Source organism: Hippocampus bargibanti, linkage group LG01 (assembly GCF_051943395.1).
Source record: "Hippocampus bargibanti isolate YZ-2025 linkage group LG01, ASM5194339v1, whole genome shotgun sequence".
In the NCBI taxonomy this organism is placed as follows: Eukaryota; Metazoa; Chordata; class Actinopteri; order Syngnathiformes; family Syngnathidae; genus Hippocampus; species Hippocampus bargibanti.
Genome location: NC_142734.1, coordinates 36,302,764 through 36,319,702, shown reverse-complemented (window position 1 = coordinate 36,319,702; position 16,939 = coordinate 36,302,764). Strand labels below are relative to the sequence as shown.

Here is a 16,939-nt window from a genome sequence, read left to right as displayed (position 1 = left end):
TTGGTTCCCAGACAGAGTGTGTAAGGCGAAAAGTGTGTATCCCAAAAAATAATTTCCCATATGAAACCATTAAAATGAGACTAATCCGTTCCCATGTCTCCATAAAATATAATTTTCAACTAAATAAGCCTTAAAACTACAAACAATATATCTTATTCTATGTATAATAAATGTGCTATTGTATTGTAATGTAAATTATCTTCTCAAATCGGCCCAATTACTTTCCTGGAAGTTTCATTCCCCTGAAATGAGACCGGCTTGCTGTTCAGTTTGCGTCATCGCATCACACTTAAGCCCTGCTCTGATAGCTGGCAAAGTCTGCAAAGTATCGAAGGAAGTAGCGGTGTTAACTGGACCGAGTTTTGATCCCCTAAAGCTGGCGTGAGTTTGAGGAAGAAAACTTCACAGTCAGAGCCGGTTCGTACAATGTGCAAGCTGATTGGCTGTTTGCTGGGAATTAGCCTATATTGACAGCGTGGCGATGCGGGCAAGGCAACAGTTCTGCTCCCTAAATGGATTACACAGACAGTGTGGCGTGTGTGTACTCGATACAAATTGGGGGCTAAGGGTGGCCTGGGTGGACATGTGTGGGTGTGATAAGACGTGGAAAAAAATCAAACATTGAAGCTACTGGACGAAGGTTTGGTCGGAGGGTCTGTAAAGAAAAACATGTCTAGACATGTCATTGAAACAACACTTTCTTTTTCCACTGGACTATCTTAATGGTGTTGTTTTTTGATCCGTCTTCTCCTTAGTTGGTCTCAAAACAGGCTTCTATTATTTCACACTGGGCAGTTGTTTTGTTTGGATTGTCACTTGGGACTGATTAGAGTAGAGCAATGGAAATACCACCCACAGTATTTTCCACAATTACATCTTTATCTAACTGTCTTAGCAGATTAGCACATTAACGTACTTGTTATTATTATTGTTAAATATTGTATAATTTAATAAAGACTGAATCAATGACAGACTATAATCAATAACAGAGACAGACTATAATCAATAATATTAAGCAGATTCTTTACTTACAGACAGTGTTTGTTTCGGCGACTACTTCCGCCTAATCAATAATAATCATTAATAATTATTTTATTTTTGTCCAAAATGGTTACTTAATTCATACAGCAGGCAATTTATTTTGGAAACGAGTTAACGTAAACAAATCATTCAAGTATGCTGCAACCTGTCGGCCCTCCATTCGTTCAAGATGTGACCATTTTACAACATAGCCTGCTTTTTTCTTGATACTTGCACTATGTACAGTTTTTTTTTTATGACATGGTTTTGCACATTTACAGTATACAGTTGACATTTTTATTTTGCTATGCTTAGAATATCTTGTTTTGTATCCTTTCATCCCCCCCATCCCCTTTCAAATTGCTGCTGTGGACTGCAGATTTCCCCATTGTGGGACGAATAAAGGTCTTCTGATTCTGATTTTCTAATTTTGCGATGATTAGTTTGGTCATTTTTGATAAATTTGCTCATGACCAAATGAGTTATGACATCCATCCCTAATACCACTCAACTCTGCTATTTTTTTCTGTATTAGGTGATGACTCCAATCGTTTTTTTCCCTTCCCCCTATTGCTTATGTAACCATCTTTTAAGCCGACTCAAATAGCTGGCATTTCTTGACGTGGATATATTTAGCCATTATGCCACCCCCTAGCAGAACCCCCCCCCCCCACACACACACACACACACACACACTCTGAATGCCCAAACAGTACTAAAAGATGTATACATACTCAGACCCTTTAGGCGATGCAGTGACACAATTACTTTACATCCAGAGCAATTAATGTCCATTGGATCGAGATTACAATGCTGCAGTCCCACGGGGACGTCGCAATCTCCCGGTGAAATTATACACATCGGCGGGAAGGTTTTCAAGTGGCGCTTTGCAGACTTTGAAACGGGTACAACACAATGTTGTTGTTGTTTTTTTTTCCCCCCTACTTGGTTTGCATGGCAGGTAGTTGTGTATTGATTTTTGTCTCTCGCATCTCTACTCCGCTGCACACCTCTCAGCGACTCATTCTTCAGCTTGATTTCGAGTCAAGCCAAGGGAAAACTTTTTTTTAATGCTTTGACCTTTGTCATGAACGATCTCACATTTGCACTCAATTAAAATTTGTAATCGGCGCAGTCAAAGTCGAGCAGAAGCCTGAAAGTTCTGTATCAACGCTAACTACTGCATGGAAGTGTCACTACACCAAAAGATGACCGTAACTACAGCGAAGTGTGTTGTTTACATGTATGTTTATTTTCCTCTTTGTGGCTCACATTTATAATGGAAAACAGTTTGGCATTATTTAACTTGGTCTCATTTTCTTATATCGCAAAAAGCTGGCATTTGAAGAAAGATTGTGTAAAGTTTTTATATCCATTGCAGATTATGTTACATCTGGCAACGCGACTGATTCTGCAAGCTCTGGGCAGATTGGATTGAAATGAAAGTACGCAGGGGCTGAAATTTTAGTGGACTGAAACAAATGTAACATCCACATCCAAAAAAGTGAAAGCTGTGCAGAAAAGACACACACAAAAAATGAAGATAACAGTTACTCATCCATTTATGAATATGATTCAAATAGTTCTGAAGAGGACAGCATAAATGTTTGCAATCGATTAAAGAAGTTCTTGCGGGTCATTTTGAGGCATCAGATGTGTAGCGTCCCAGAAAATGCAGAAAATGGCGCCCAAGCTCTGTTGGAAATGGGCTGATTTGTCTGCTGGGAATTTGTGTCAGCGAATATCAAATAGCTGTCTTGGTGCAACACACAATGAGTCACCATCGTGTTATGTATGTGTTTTGCTTTTAATTTTGCCATCAACACGAAGTTTTCATCCAAAACAGAGCGCAAAACAAAGTACCGCAAAATGCATTGTGTGTCGCTTTCTCGGTCAGGGGCGTTCCTTCCGTGACGTGACGTCAGGAATCGTCACAACTCAAAAACAAGACTTCCTGAATATTCAGCGTGAGTCTTAAAAGGTTAAATATAGCTACATGTAGTGGAATCAAATAAAATACGCTCAGTAGAAGTCATTTGAAGTGATTTGACAAATTATGGACACAACTTGTCCAGAGACGTCGGTTGTCCTTTAAACTGTAACTGTAGGTTCATGTTTCTAAAAGCAGCTTGACCTCACATCACGATTAACTGAGATGAACGTCGTCAAGTTTTGACCCTAATGTTAGCTAACTTCTGCCTTCTAAAGGTGACCCCGGTGGCTGGTCCACCCGAAGGAGGCACACGGGTGACCATCCATGGAACCAACCTCGGTCTGGCCTTCTCGGACGTGGTGGGTCATGTGGAGGTGGCAGGCGTAAGGTGTGCTCCCGTGGAGGATGGCTACATCATTGCTGAACAGTAAGTCATTTAGGCTATAGCCTACTGTCAAGACATATTTCAATTTGGATCGTTCGGACAATAGACTGCTTAGGCAACATAGGCTTAGTTATGCTGATGAGGTCAGTCAGGACAATAGAGGTAATCAGTGGAGCCGCAGGGATTAGTCCTCTGCCCCCCCCCCCCCCACACTTGAGAGCATGGACCAATCATAGCAGAGTCCGGCACCGCCACGTCTGGACAGTAGGGAGATATATATATATATATATATCTATATCGGGCCGAAACTACCAGCAAGACTTTAGTTTGCTGACGAAGCTTCCTGGATAAGAAGCGAAACGTCCGGCACCTTCAAATTTGTCCAGATGACGGCTGAAGAAACCTTTTCATCGATGGACCATTCCTGTACGACTGAGAGCTTACGCAGACGTATTATCATTATTTGATATTTCGGGTTTCTTTGTTGCAGAATTGTGTGTGAGATGGATGCTTCCCCAGCATACAGTCAACCTGGTCCAGTCCAGCTTTGTGTCGGTGAATGCCGACCTGAACTTCGAGCTCGATCTAATCAACTCTACTCCTTTGTGGTACATCTTAACACAATATTATCCTGCTAGCAAGCCAACTACCACTCGCCATTTCTCCTCGACTAATCTCCATATTTTATATTTTGTAGACACCCACGATCAGAGGTGTGTCACCCAGCAGAGGTCCAGAGTCCGGTGGCACCAAAGTCACGATCATCGGAGAAAATCTCGGTGCTGGCAGCAGCGTTAACGTTCAGTTTGGAAATCAATCGTGCGAGTTTTTCAGGTGAGGATTTTGTTTGTTTTTGATGTATTGTATTGTATTGTATTGTATTGTATTGTATTGTAATGTTTGATGCTATTACTTTGTCTTCTAAAAGTCACACTTAAAACGTAAAATATAGCTGTATGCGGTGGAATCTTTGTAAAATACTCTCAGTAATAGTCATTTGAAGCCATTTTACAAAATACGGACACAACTTGTCCGGAGGGGTCAGTTGTCCTTCAAAACTGGACCTACCACAGCCTCCACTTTAATGGTTTTCAATATTGTATTTGATTTTACTTTGTATATTTAGATTCCTGACTCTGGCTATAATTCTTGCCCCTGGTGCAATACTATGCCATTAAACTATCTAAAAATAGTTTTGATAAAAGACGCCTTCAATGAACGTCCGGCCATCAATTGGATGGCTTTACTTCATCTTTCGCGCATTGCGCTGGGACTGGGTTACCATCATAATCAGTAGCTGCCTTGGAAAACATTTGTGATGACCAAGATCTGTAAAAAAAGTCTTAGAAAATGTCTTGGTAGAGAAGAATAGAAAGCAACATGTCTGCTTCAAAATATTCAGGCCTGTGTTTCCCTTGTCTGGAAACAAGGTCCTGAAAGCCGTTTATTCCCTTTTGCATGGCTCCAACATGTGTGAGAGTTCATCATTTTTGTTCTTTATCATTGTTGCAGTCGAAGTATGACAGAGATTGTGTGCTGCTCTGCACCTTCTGTGTCCGGGATCAGCCCGGTCCAGATCAGCGTTAGTGTGGACCACTCCCAAATCAGGGAAAGTCTCACCTTTGAGTACATCGAAGATCCCACCGTGGTGCGCATCGAGCCCGACTGGAGCATTGCCAGGTAAACACACACATACACACACACCTGGCCTGTGGAGTCGCACCACATACACGTCAATATATTCATTCACATTCTCATCAACTCAGTCCTGTGAAGCTTTGCCATCAAGCAACGGGTTGTTAGCCAGCGTAAGTCAATACTGCACTTTCAATTACTTCTCTATAAATTAGTTTGGATGTGATTGAGCTGCTTCTTCACACGGTTCGCAGACAATCTGTCATTCAATGTAATCTTGAAATGCACTACTAATTTAGTGCCGAGGAATTAAATTGTGTACTCGACTGAATTTAATCGGGAATCTTAGAAAAAGTCATTGAAGCTATTTTTCAATCAAAGTTTTACTTTTCATGAAATGTAATAAAAAACAGGAACATCCACAGAGGGCAAACCTTTGTCAAGTGAAGAAAATAATAGATGGTCCTACATGAATAATTGAAACAAATTTTAACCTAATTTAATTAGATCTGTTTGATACCTATATAAAAAGTGGCACTTTTAAATGCCCAATCTGAATATTATCCATATTAAACCATTTTAGTACAACGTTACAGCTCCTCTTGATTAACAACAACAGCGATGACAATGACAATCATAATAATAAACCAATCAAACTTATTGGATCGAACTTATTGGAGTATTTCCATTTTAGTTAACTAGTTACCCACCTTGGGAATGAGTCCTATGTTTATTGCACAAAATATAGAGTCTAAGCTAAATATAAAACATCCAGTATAATAATAATAATAATAATAATAATAATAATAATAATAATAATAATAATAATAAAACTGATTGGCTCAAACATATTGAAGTACAGTATTTCATTTTTTGTTAACTAGTTACCTACCTTGGTAATGAGTCTTATGTTTATTTAAAAATATATAGCTAGAGCATTCCAACCTGTACATGTAAAAGTTTATTTCACTTTTGGCTGTAGAAATACAATCAAACCTATGTGATAAAATTCACACAATTGACCTTGAGCAGATGCTGACCTCGGATGACTTACGTCAGCTATGTCAATACGATTGAGACATGAATCAGTCAAATCTGTCAATGTTGTATACATTTCCGCTTCTGGTTTTTTCCTCAGTGGCCACACCCCCTTGATAGTGACCGGCACGAACCTGGATGTGGTTCAGGAGCCCAGGATCCGAGTCAAATATGGCGGCAAAGAGTCAGTCAATGTAAGTGTCATTGCCATTTCTACTTCTTTCTTTTCGACACATCACACTTAGATGCCATCACACACATAATCGGATCGCTCGCTCTGTCCACCTCTATGTTCATTTGGAATACTGCTTTGGGCATTGACCACACAGACGTTTACACAGACGTTTACTATCGTCCGTTTACTGTCTTCCGGATGTTACATTTGAAAAAGTGCTTGCGGGCGTGTTGGAGGGATGCATGATTGAGGTCAAGAGGAACTCTAATGGCTTTCAATAGAAGATTAAGCACTGCAGGATGTCGCTGGTCGGCATAAAGATCCCCCCATATCATCAAAATCGCCACAAATTGCATTTAAGTCTCCGTCCTGCCGTCTCTCTTTTTTTTTAAATATGAGGATGGGATTTGTTCTCAGTGCTCTCTCAGGTGGTCGCATGGCTGGGGTAAAATAATCAGAGATTAATCAGAGGCAGCAGCATGATTATATTTTAGTACATGTACTGAAGAGGAAAGCCAAAATGGAAAGTAGTACTATGGGATATATACTTAGATGTGTGGATAGTTGGTTTGGTCGGTAGGTAAGTACTGTACTGTATTTTCCAATGTATAATGCGCACCGGAGTAGAGGCACCCCCAATGAATAGTGTGTTCTCAAACTTTTTCCATATATAAGGTACACCTTCAATGAATGAAAAAAAGTTTTACAAATGTATGAATATATAAAAGTTTTCCAAATATAAGCCACAACATTAGAGGCTGGGTTTACGCACTACTTATTCTACAGGGGGAAATTGTCACGGTTTGCATGAGTGGTGATGGTGGTTGTGGATCCCAAAAAAGCAGGCAGGAGGGAGCAGGAGGTTGTATTTCACAAATTGTATTAAAAAAAAGTGAGCAGGAACAAAATCTAAAGCATCAAAGTCATCCCAACAGAAAAGTACAAAGTGTCAAAGAAAACCATGAGTAAAAATCTGCCAAGATGAAACAAACCTGACAGGGTAAAGCAAACACATTCAATGACCCGACCAGGAATGGTCGTGCCAGGAGTCCTTTTAACTGCCACTGATTGGAACGACCAATACCGGTGCGGCTGCAGGCGGGGCCGACAGCGCCACCTGTTGGTCGCCAACTGGATCGTGACAGAAATGAAGTCGTTGGCTGCTTACAGTCGTTGCAAGACCTGTTGTGGCTGAATATTCACATATTATGCCTTATACCTGCGTATAAGGCGGAGGGTCATTTTTTGAAGAAAATTGTGGCTTTCGGGTGCACCTAATACACCAGAAAATACTGTAGGTTTTAAGAATTGTTTGAATTTAATGAAGCAAAATGGTATTCATTTATTCATGAGCTGTGTTCTGTTGTACATTTAGAGAATCATCAATATGTATGATGAAGGGAGGGTGAACACTCGTATAAAAGTGTTTGTGGGGACACAATCCGAAAAGATGGTGAACCTCTGTTTTATAGAATCTCCCAAAAATAAAGAACAGAGAAAAAAAACAAAACCTCCCTGATCTTTAGTCCTGTTTCGTGCTGCTGACTAAAATTAGCCTGAAGTGTATTGCTCGTTTAAGCGCTGAAGATCAAAATTCAGCCTTGGGTTTTATTCCAAGCCTGCATCAGAACAGCGTTTCCCTGAATGCCCTTTGCGAGATATGAAGCCTGTGTGTACATTACAAATGGGCTGTTTAATATTCGGAAGGGCACATAAACACTTCCGTGTGGCCTGTTGAAGTGTGATTGACTCGTCTCGGTGTCTGCTGTTCCGCTCAGCCTTGACAGAGATTTGTTCATCTCTTCACCCTCGCAAAAGCTGCAAAGCTTCACTGCCTTGATTACACATGCGGAGAATGAATTTCTAACGCCGAGGTGACCACGACGCATCTTTCATACGCCTCCAGTGTCTTCTTCCGTTGTTGCCAGAGGATGGTCACCGTCTCTCAACTGGACTGGAACGCCTGTCTGTCAGGTGTCTGTAGCTCAAGATGCTCTCCGTGCATCACTCAACCTGGTGTTGTTGACTGTCAATCTGCAGCGATACTTCCGCACATTGATGGGCGTCTTTGCAAAGAGTAATAACCACACATAGTGGCTTTAAAAACAAAGGAATTCAATCACTGCCCGATGATGTGCAAATATGTGACCACTCCAGTGCCAGGGTTTTTGTCATTTTCACTCAAATTCCAGGACCCACAGAATATTGAGTTTTAGGACTACATAAACTTTCAATTCAGCATAAGAAACATTAGACTCTCTTGTTTCATCAGGACAAAAAGTTTATTCCTAAATTATATGGGTTTGGAGTTATCTGAGCTTGAAGTGGGGACAGCTGTACAAAATACAATACAGTCCATACATATTGATTTATATATCGCTTTAACAACAGCTGAAGCTATCACAAAGCACTAACATGGACAAAAAGCAAAGCTGTGGAAGGGGAAAACATTGCCAGAGGTCTGACCAGTGCTTTATCGGCACACGCCGCGAGAAAAACCAAAACACAAACAAACAGGAATGGCGCTCCACGTCACACATTTAAATTCCCGAATAAATTGGGAAATTGCAGCCAATGAGTTAATTGTGTGCGTCTCTCAGGGTAAAGTAAAGCTCCGCTGCTCCACTTGCACTGCTAACTTTGCAGTACTCGACTCAGCGCTAAATAACTGTGACACTTCGGTGACTAACAAGCCACGGGGATGACATTTGGTAATTAAAGTCATTTAGTCAGTACCCTTAAAGTCGTATTTGTTTGTTTCATTCAAACTGACGTCATTATTGGAGCCCGATTGTGGAAGATGCCCGTTGGGATATTTTGTGACTGTCTGCAACTATTTATTTTTACGCCAGAGTAGTCCACTGATTGTATCTTTCAACATTTGCATGGAAATTCTGAGGGGATTGCAATTTTTATAACTACACACCCTTGGATTCAGCCTTAAAGGACAACCGACAACACTTTTTTGTTTCCGAACTGACATCAGAAAAACGTTTTATAGCATCTAAAATACCCAAAACACGCAGGATGATATTTTTTGTCAAATGCAAAACACCAATAAAAATGACTTAAAGTGTTCAAAAATTACATCAAATGGAACCCGGAAGCAGCCACTTTCAGAAGGTCCCGCCCCCTTGTTCGTGATGTCACGCCAAGACATCTTGCCTTGCTCTCGAGAATCAAAACAATGGCTTCAGATTCGGAGAAGATGCTTTCTTGTTACTCATCCAGTTATGAAACTGATTGAAATAGTTCTGAAGAGGAAAGCATACATGTTTGCAATCGATAAAAGGAGTCCTCCCATATCAATTCGAACCGTCAAGGACAGCATGTAGTGTCCTACAAAATGCAAAAGATGGCGTCAAAGCTCCGTTGGAAATGGGCTGATTTGTCTGCCGGGGATTTGTGTCAGCGAATATCAAATAGTTGTCTTGGTGCTATTGCACACAATTCACCATCGCGGTATTGACGTGTTTTCTTTCTAATTTCTAAAAGTTTTCAGAGCAAACAAACTACCGCAAAATACATTGTGTGCCGCTTTCTCGGTCAGGGGCGTTCCCTCCGTGATGTGACGTCAGGAATCGGCACCAACTTAAAAACAAGACTTCCTGAATATTCAGCGCGAGTCTTAAAACATAAAATATAGCTTACATGCGTTGGAATCTTTGTAAAATGCGCTCAGTAGAAGTCATTTGAAGTGATTTCACAAATTGTCCTGAGGCGTCGCTTGTACTTTAAAGCATGCTGACAAGTTGACATCCCAACCTCCAGCCTGGTGAACATGGCAAAGGCTGGTTGCCGTGTGTACAACACACAAGCTCGTGTGGATGGTGGAGATTTGGAATTTATGCCAGTTGGGTTGGCAAGAAAAGAGTGTAGGAGTAACGCAGCAGCGAGCCAGCCATCTTTTGAATATGAGCCTTCGGATGACCCCTGACATTTTAACCTCCGCTCATCCTACACGCCTCACTACAAGGCCATATCCTATCCTCCGGCCCTTTATCACTGCTAGCCCGGCCGCGGTCCTTTTGCGTAGTTTGTTGGCTAGCATGAAGACACTCTACTCGATCTGGCCCTTAGGAATGTTGCTGGCTGCTTCAATTCGAGAGAGAGAGGGAGACAGAGAACACAAACCGATGAGGCCACCATTCCAATTATTTTCTGTAACAGTTGACCTCATTTCATGTTATCAACACAGAACAATGTGAAGCTTCCCACTCTGCAAGGGCCTGAAGGAATGTGTTGTGCACTCAGTGTTTGGCAAGACACAGATGGAACTGCAGATAAGGAGCCAGGTTCCTTTCACAAAAACTACAATGTTGTCATTTGGAAGCTGTGCGGCGCAGTGTCATGGTTGCATCTTCTTGTGTTTTGTTGCAAGAGGTAAATGTTAGAGCTAGTTACATACACATCCTAAAAGTCCACATATGTATGTAGTTTAGTTTTTTGTATATGTTAGTATACATGTACTTAGCTTATGTACTTAGTTAGTATACAAACCTTTCAGGACAACCGCCGTCTCCGGACAAGTTGTGTCCGTAATTTGTAAAATGGCTTCTAATGACTTCAACTGAGCGTATTTTAATAACATTCCACCGCATATACGTAGCTCTAGTTTACGTTTTAAGACTCACGCTGAATATTCAGGAAGTCTTGTTTTGGAGTTGGTGACGAGTCCGTACGTGACGTCACTAAAGGAACGCCCCTGACCGAAAAAAAGACACATTGTAGCAGTCCTTCCATCACGTCAATGTATTTTGCTGTACTTGTTTGGTCTGAAAACCTCGTGTTGCACCAAAAAGCCACCAGGAGAGGGTGTCCAAGCTTCATGGAAGGAACTTATCAGCCTGTGGAAACGGACTGATTCATTCCTCACAGAAGATGGTCGCCATTTTTCTGCCTCTTTTCTGGGCCGCTACATTGCAGTCCAGATGCCTCAAAATGGCACAGAATAAATTCATTAATTGATTGCAAACATGTATGCTTTCCTCTTCAGAACTATTTGAATCATATTCATAACTGGAGGTGTAACAAGAAAGCATATTCTCCGAATCTGAAGCCAATGCAAGACGTCTTGGGGTGACGTCACGAACTGGGGGCGGGACTTCTGAAAATGCCCAATTCGCAGCTCAATTTTTTGCAGATTTTGGACACTTTAAGTCATTTTATTGGTGTTTTGCATTTGAATAAAAATATCATACTGCGTGTTTTGGGTATTTTAGATGCTATAAAACGTTTTTCTGATGTCAGTGAAGAAACAAAAAAGTGACGTTGGTTGTCCTTTAAGCTATCATGTTTCAGTCTAATAATAAATATTCATGATTGTATCTGGCAGATGATTGGTCCTTTCCACAGTGACATCACTCCTGTTGTCTATATCTGCTTGGAACGCGCTCTGCCAACGGCTCTTGTCTCACTCTCTCTCTTTTGGCTTTGCTCTCCCATTGAGAACATTCTCTAGCTGCCTGATAAATAAATATTTCTTTGTATATCACCTTGTTTCCTGCTGATTGACTATTTAGACTACACAAATGAAGAATTGAACCAGAGAAGAAGAACAAATTCACTGGGTCAAATAAGTTTGGTAGGCTACATGTTAAGACAAGTCATTTTTTGCCTTGGGCTACATTGTAGTTATGGTTTCCTCTCGAGGGCCATTGTGAATTTGTGGAAGCCATTAGAATCCCCTCCACATATTACATATACAGCGCACAACAAATTAATGAACTAGTTTTCAAATTTGAAGTCAAAACTAAGGACTGTTCTTGTGGTTTACATGGGACAATTTGAAATTTGGGTGCGGACTTTAGCAAGCATCGTGGCACTTGACATGCTTGATTTGCTTTCGCAGGCCGAAGAAAATGATGTGACGGGCCAGATTTGGCCCCCGGGCCTTGACTTTGACACCTGTGGCTTGGAAAATGGCAGGCTGAGCCCTTTCTGTGTCGCGTCACGGGCACAACAACTGTAATGCAGTCATTAAATGGTTCTGGAATCATATCATGGAATTGTCGTCTTCGCCGCAGTTCAATTTCCTGGTCCAAATAAGTTTGGTAGTCTACATGTTAAGAGAACGCTTGCTCCTGAGAACACAACTCGTACGCTGTTGATGACATACAACAACTCTGCATCAATCTTCCTGACTGGCGACTGTGTCACCATGCACGCATTCTCTCTCTTAATCTGTGCACGCCCGCACACAACAGGTAGGAGGCGTTCTATTTGCTTGAATTCAGGATCTTTGGTGATATTTGCCTCTAATTAAATTTCATCCCCTGAGAGAGGCAGCAGTCCGAGAATGAAAGCAGATAAAAAACCTCTGTGAGCGGAGTTGCTGCTCAGCAATCAATCAGCGCCTCCCAAACCCTCACGCCCTTCCTCCTCTCTTTCTCCCCTTCTTCAGAGCTGAGCCAGCGAGGATAGATAGGAGGCAACGCTCTCATCTGGGCAAAGTGGGGAGAAGTAATAAAAGGGGATGTAGCTCAGCCTCAGTCTCTGGCTCAGAAGGGAGTGGAGACGCTCCTCCGTGCTTTCGTGGCTGATGTTTTTCACTCGAGCACTGGCGGCTGTTTATTTTTCATCTCATGAAAGAAAGCTTACTCAACAATGGGGACTGATTTAATGATCGACAGTTGGTTGTGTGCAAAGAATGAGGACTTTATATGCCAAATGTGATGGGCTGGCTGTGTAATCCCCGGTGATTCCAAATGTCAAAATTGACCTGAATTGATTCATTTCAGCCTGCAAAGACCCAGATACACTAAACACCAGATAAATATGCACATACACTTATAATTGGATTGATTTGGAATTGCTTTACAATGTGTCTCTTTTATTGTTTTGTATTTGCTCCAATAATGACAGCAATTGGCTTATTGAACGATTGCTATTGAACATACTGTCTGCAGCAATGTGCATCACATTTTAAAGATGGTTTTATGCATCCCGAAGTGGATTTATGAGACAATAATATCTAAGTTTGACCTACAAAAAACTTGTGCAATAGGGATTTTACCATACATTTAAAGGACAACCGACATTTTTTGTTTCCTAACTGACATCAGAAAAACGTTTTATAGCATCTAAAATACCCAAAAGACGCAGTATGATATTTTAGTCAAATGCAAAACACCAATAAAAATGACTTAAAGTGTCCAAAATCTGCAAAAAAATTGAGCTGTGAATTGGGCATTTTCAGAAAGTCCCGCCCCAAGTTCGTGATGTCACGCCAAGACGTCTTGCATTGCTGGAGAATCAAAACAATGGCTTCAGATTCGGAGAATACGCTTTCTTGTTACACATCCAGTTATGAATATGATTCGAATAGTTCTGAAGAGGAAAGCATACATGTTTGCAATCAATTAAATAATTTATTCCGTGCCATTTTGAGGGAAGTTTGGGGGGAATTGGATCACCAAAAAAAGAGACAGAAAATGGCGTCCAAGCTCCTGTGAGGAATTAATCAGCCAGTTTCCACAGGCTGATAAATTCCTTACATGGAGTTTGGACGCCCTCTTCTGGCTCTTTCTGGTGCAACACTAGGTTTTCTGACCTAACAAGCATTGACGTAATGGAAGGACTGCTACAATGTGTCCTTTTTTTTTGGTCAGGGGCGTTCCTTCAGTGACGTAGGGTGAGGACTCGTCACCAACTCAAAAACAAGACTTCCTGAATATTCACCGCGAGTCTTAAAATGGAAAATATAGCTATATGCAGTGGAATCTTTGTAAAATACGCTCAGTAGAAGTCATTTGAAGCCATTTTACAAATTATGGACACAACTTGTCCGGAGACGTCGGTTGTCCTTTAAGTAGCTGAAATTTCTGATAAAAATTACACATGTTGCTGAGCCTAATAATTCATTAATGTAATGTAATGTAATGCTATCTTGAATGTATTGTTACTCTTGTCTTGTGAAAATATGACGTGCTTGAGAAAAATGGCAGATTAGGACTCAGCATGCCTGATTAAAATGTTATTAAAATATGTTGTGTAATCAAAAATGAATCCTGTGAGTTTCCTCCCAGCATTTTTTCTTCAATTAAAATCCTCAGCACTTGATCCAATTTGGCGTCTACGAGATAAACTAGAACGTTCAGTCTTGAGATGAATTGAGGCGTCGTTGCGCTTGTTGAAACAACAAAACATCGATGTCAAAATGACATTTTAATGTGAGTAGCTGGAGAGTGACGGACTACAAATCCTTCACAACAAACACTTCAAGTCTCAAATATGACACTATTTTGATGACATTTTTTTAAATACTAAAAAATAAAGTCGCACTCGACTGTGCTTTTACAGAAGCTTGACATTTCACGGGTTGACAACAGTCAGTTTGTCCTGGTTACAATCCTGCGAGAGCATGCTATTCTTTTATTCCTGAACAAACTAGCTGTTATTGATTTCCAGAAGAGCAAAGGTGAACGTGTCAATTTGGATGGCGCCATTTGAGGCTGTACGTGACTTTAACATTTGCCTCGTTTATCCTCAACAGGTGTGTAAAGGGTTAAATGCGACCAGCATGAGCTGCTCGGCTCCCTCCCTGGTGGAAGATTACCATTCAAGCTTGGACACTGCGAAACACGCGGATGAATTTGGCTTCATTTTCAACAACGTGCAAGCGCTACTGGTTTACAACACCACTACCCTCCTCTATTACCCGAACCCTTACTTTGAACCCCTTAGCACCACCGGGGTCCTAGAGCAAAAGCCAGGATCTCCCATCATTCTCAAGGTATACACTTTCTTGTGTTTTCATCTGTTGAGTTGACTTTGTGGGACTTAAAAGATGCGTTGAACGTATGAAATAGAATGCAAGTAAAGAGCACTATTTACTCCAGTTATTATGATGGGTTGAAATTTGAGTTTTGCCTTCAGGGAAACCCTCACTGCACATTATTTTACATACCGTATTTTCTGCACTTTTAGGCCTATCTAAAAGCATTACATTTTCTCAAAATCCAACAGTGCGCCCTATAATCCAATGCATCTTAGATATGGAGCTGCACTATCTTTATATTCCCAATTTAGTTTGTTTCCATGTTAGTGTTCTTATACCATGTACTGGTAGACACAAATTGACAATTGCTTTCGTCAACACACACTTCAACAGACAACTTTGTAAGCTATACGCAAACAAAGATAATATCAAAAGCATAGTTGACAACTGACTAGACTAAGGAAGAATTATATAAGAAAGATATTTAGCCTATTTTGGATGTTAGCCCACACACATTTTTTTCATGTTTCATATCCATACTTGTGACCAGTTAGTGATTGCTTAGCACGACTGCTGCCACTACTGGAGCTTCTGTTGTTAGAATGCAGTACGTGCCATATATGAAAACAGCTTTAAAAAAGGCCATTCATTGAAAGTCCACTTTCAAATCCAAAGTGCCTCATAGTGCAGAAAATGCAATAAATTGCACACAAGGATTTAATTGACAAGCGATGCGGGGTCTTTATTTATGTATTTTTTTTTGCCTAAATCATATTTCACCAGGCCATGTGTTTTGATGTGGCGCATCTGAATTGCAGTCCCCTCATGTACCCACAGGGCAAAAACCTGCTTCCTCCAGCTTCAGGAGGGATGAAACTTAACTATACGGTGCTGATTGGAGAGACCCCCTGCTCTGTGACCGTGTCCGAGAGCCAGCTGCTATGTGAGCCGCCCAACTTCACTGGACAATACAAAGTCATGGTCAGTGCAAAAGCAGAGCCACTTTGAATCCAACCATCCCCCCCAATTTCTCCATCTGTCCCCACATAAGGGATTTTATCTTCATTATAATTTCAACTCCATTATTCATGCCTTCATCATTGCTCATTCAGCCGAGGGAAAGGGGTTAAAGGGAGAGCAGTGTGAGTGCGCTCTGAGGCGCCAAAAGGTTCTGCAATTCACTGCAAGAATTTGTAATTGCTCGCTTGCATTTGAGTGCTTTCCTTCGTTGTGCCAGCTACTGTGTGTGTGTGTGTGTGGGTGTGTATTTATACAATATTTAAGCATGCAATACATGTCCAGATTTCACAGAGCAGAACATGCCTTCTGAATGAACATGCATTCACTGTTATAGCCCTGTGCGGATCTTACAGCATTGCGCCTGAAGAAACGTTTGCCAACTCCAATGGGTTTTAAAACTGACCCTACTAAAAGCCACGAGAACCTGTTCTCCTCACTATTCAGAAGAGACGTGATGTCTAATTTGATTGACTTGAAACTAGATGGGTTTACAGGACAACCGACACCATTTTTTGTTTCCTAACTGACATCAGAAAAACGTTTTATAGCATCTAAAATACCCAAAACACGCAGGCCGATATTTTTAGTCAAATGAAAAACACCAATAAAAATGACTTAAAAGTGTCCGAAAACTCCTTCAAAATGAACCCGGAAATGACCAGTTTCAGAAGGTCCCGCCCGCAGTTCGTGATGTCACGCTAAGACGTCTTGCCTTGCTGGAGAATCAAAACAATGACTTCAGATTCGGAGAAGATGCTTTCTTGTTACTCATCCAGTGATGAATATGATTCAAATAGTTCTGAAGAGGAAAGCATACATGTTTGCAATCGATTAGAGAAGTTATTCCGTGTCATTTTGAGGCATCTGGACAGAAATGTAGCACCCAGAAAATGCGAAAGATGGCGCCCAAGCTCCGTTGGAAATGGGCTGATTTTTCTGCTGGGAATTTGTGTCAACTAGTATAAAATAGTTGTCTCAGTGTAACATACAATTGACCATTGCGTTATTTATGTT

The 16,939-nt window shown here is 41.0% G+C and overlaps 1 protein-coding gene and 1 long non-coding RNA gene across 3 annotated transcripts in view; one reads left to right on the top strand and one right to left on the bottom strand.

Annotated features, from left to right (window-relative positions):
- Window positions 1–16,939, top strand: part of plxna2 (plexin A2) — a 163,564-nt gene that overhangs the window by 121,421 nt on the left and 25,204 nt on the right. For both annotated transcript variants that reach the window (XM_089014559.1, XM_089014549.1), the window contains exons 13-19: window positions 3,229–3,380; window positions 3,829–3,946; window positions 4,036–4,172; window positions 4,851–5,018; window positions 6,112–6,205; window positions 14,681–14,920; window positions 15,743–15,886. In XM_089014559.1, the coding sequence (XP_088870685.1) occupies window positions 3,229–3,380; window positions 3,829–3,946; window positions 4,036–4,172; window positions 4,851–5,018; window positions 6,112–6,205; window positions 14,681–14,920; window positions 15,743–15,886 (1,053 nt within the window). The remainder of the gene's footprint in view (window positions 1–3,228; window positions 3,381–3,828; window positions 3,947–4,035; window positions 4,173–4,850; window positions 5,019–6,111; window positions 6,206–14,680; window positions 14,921–15,742; window positions 15,887–16,939) is intronic.
- Window positions 1–16,939, bottom strand: part of LOC148904124 (uncharacterized) — a 388,679-nt gene that overhangs the window by 353,957 nt on the left and 17,783 nt on the right. The window lies entirely within an intron of this gene.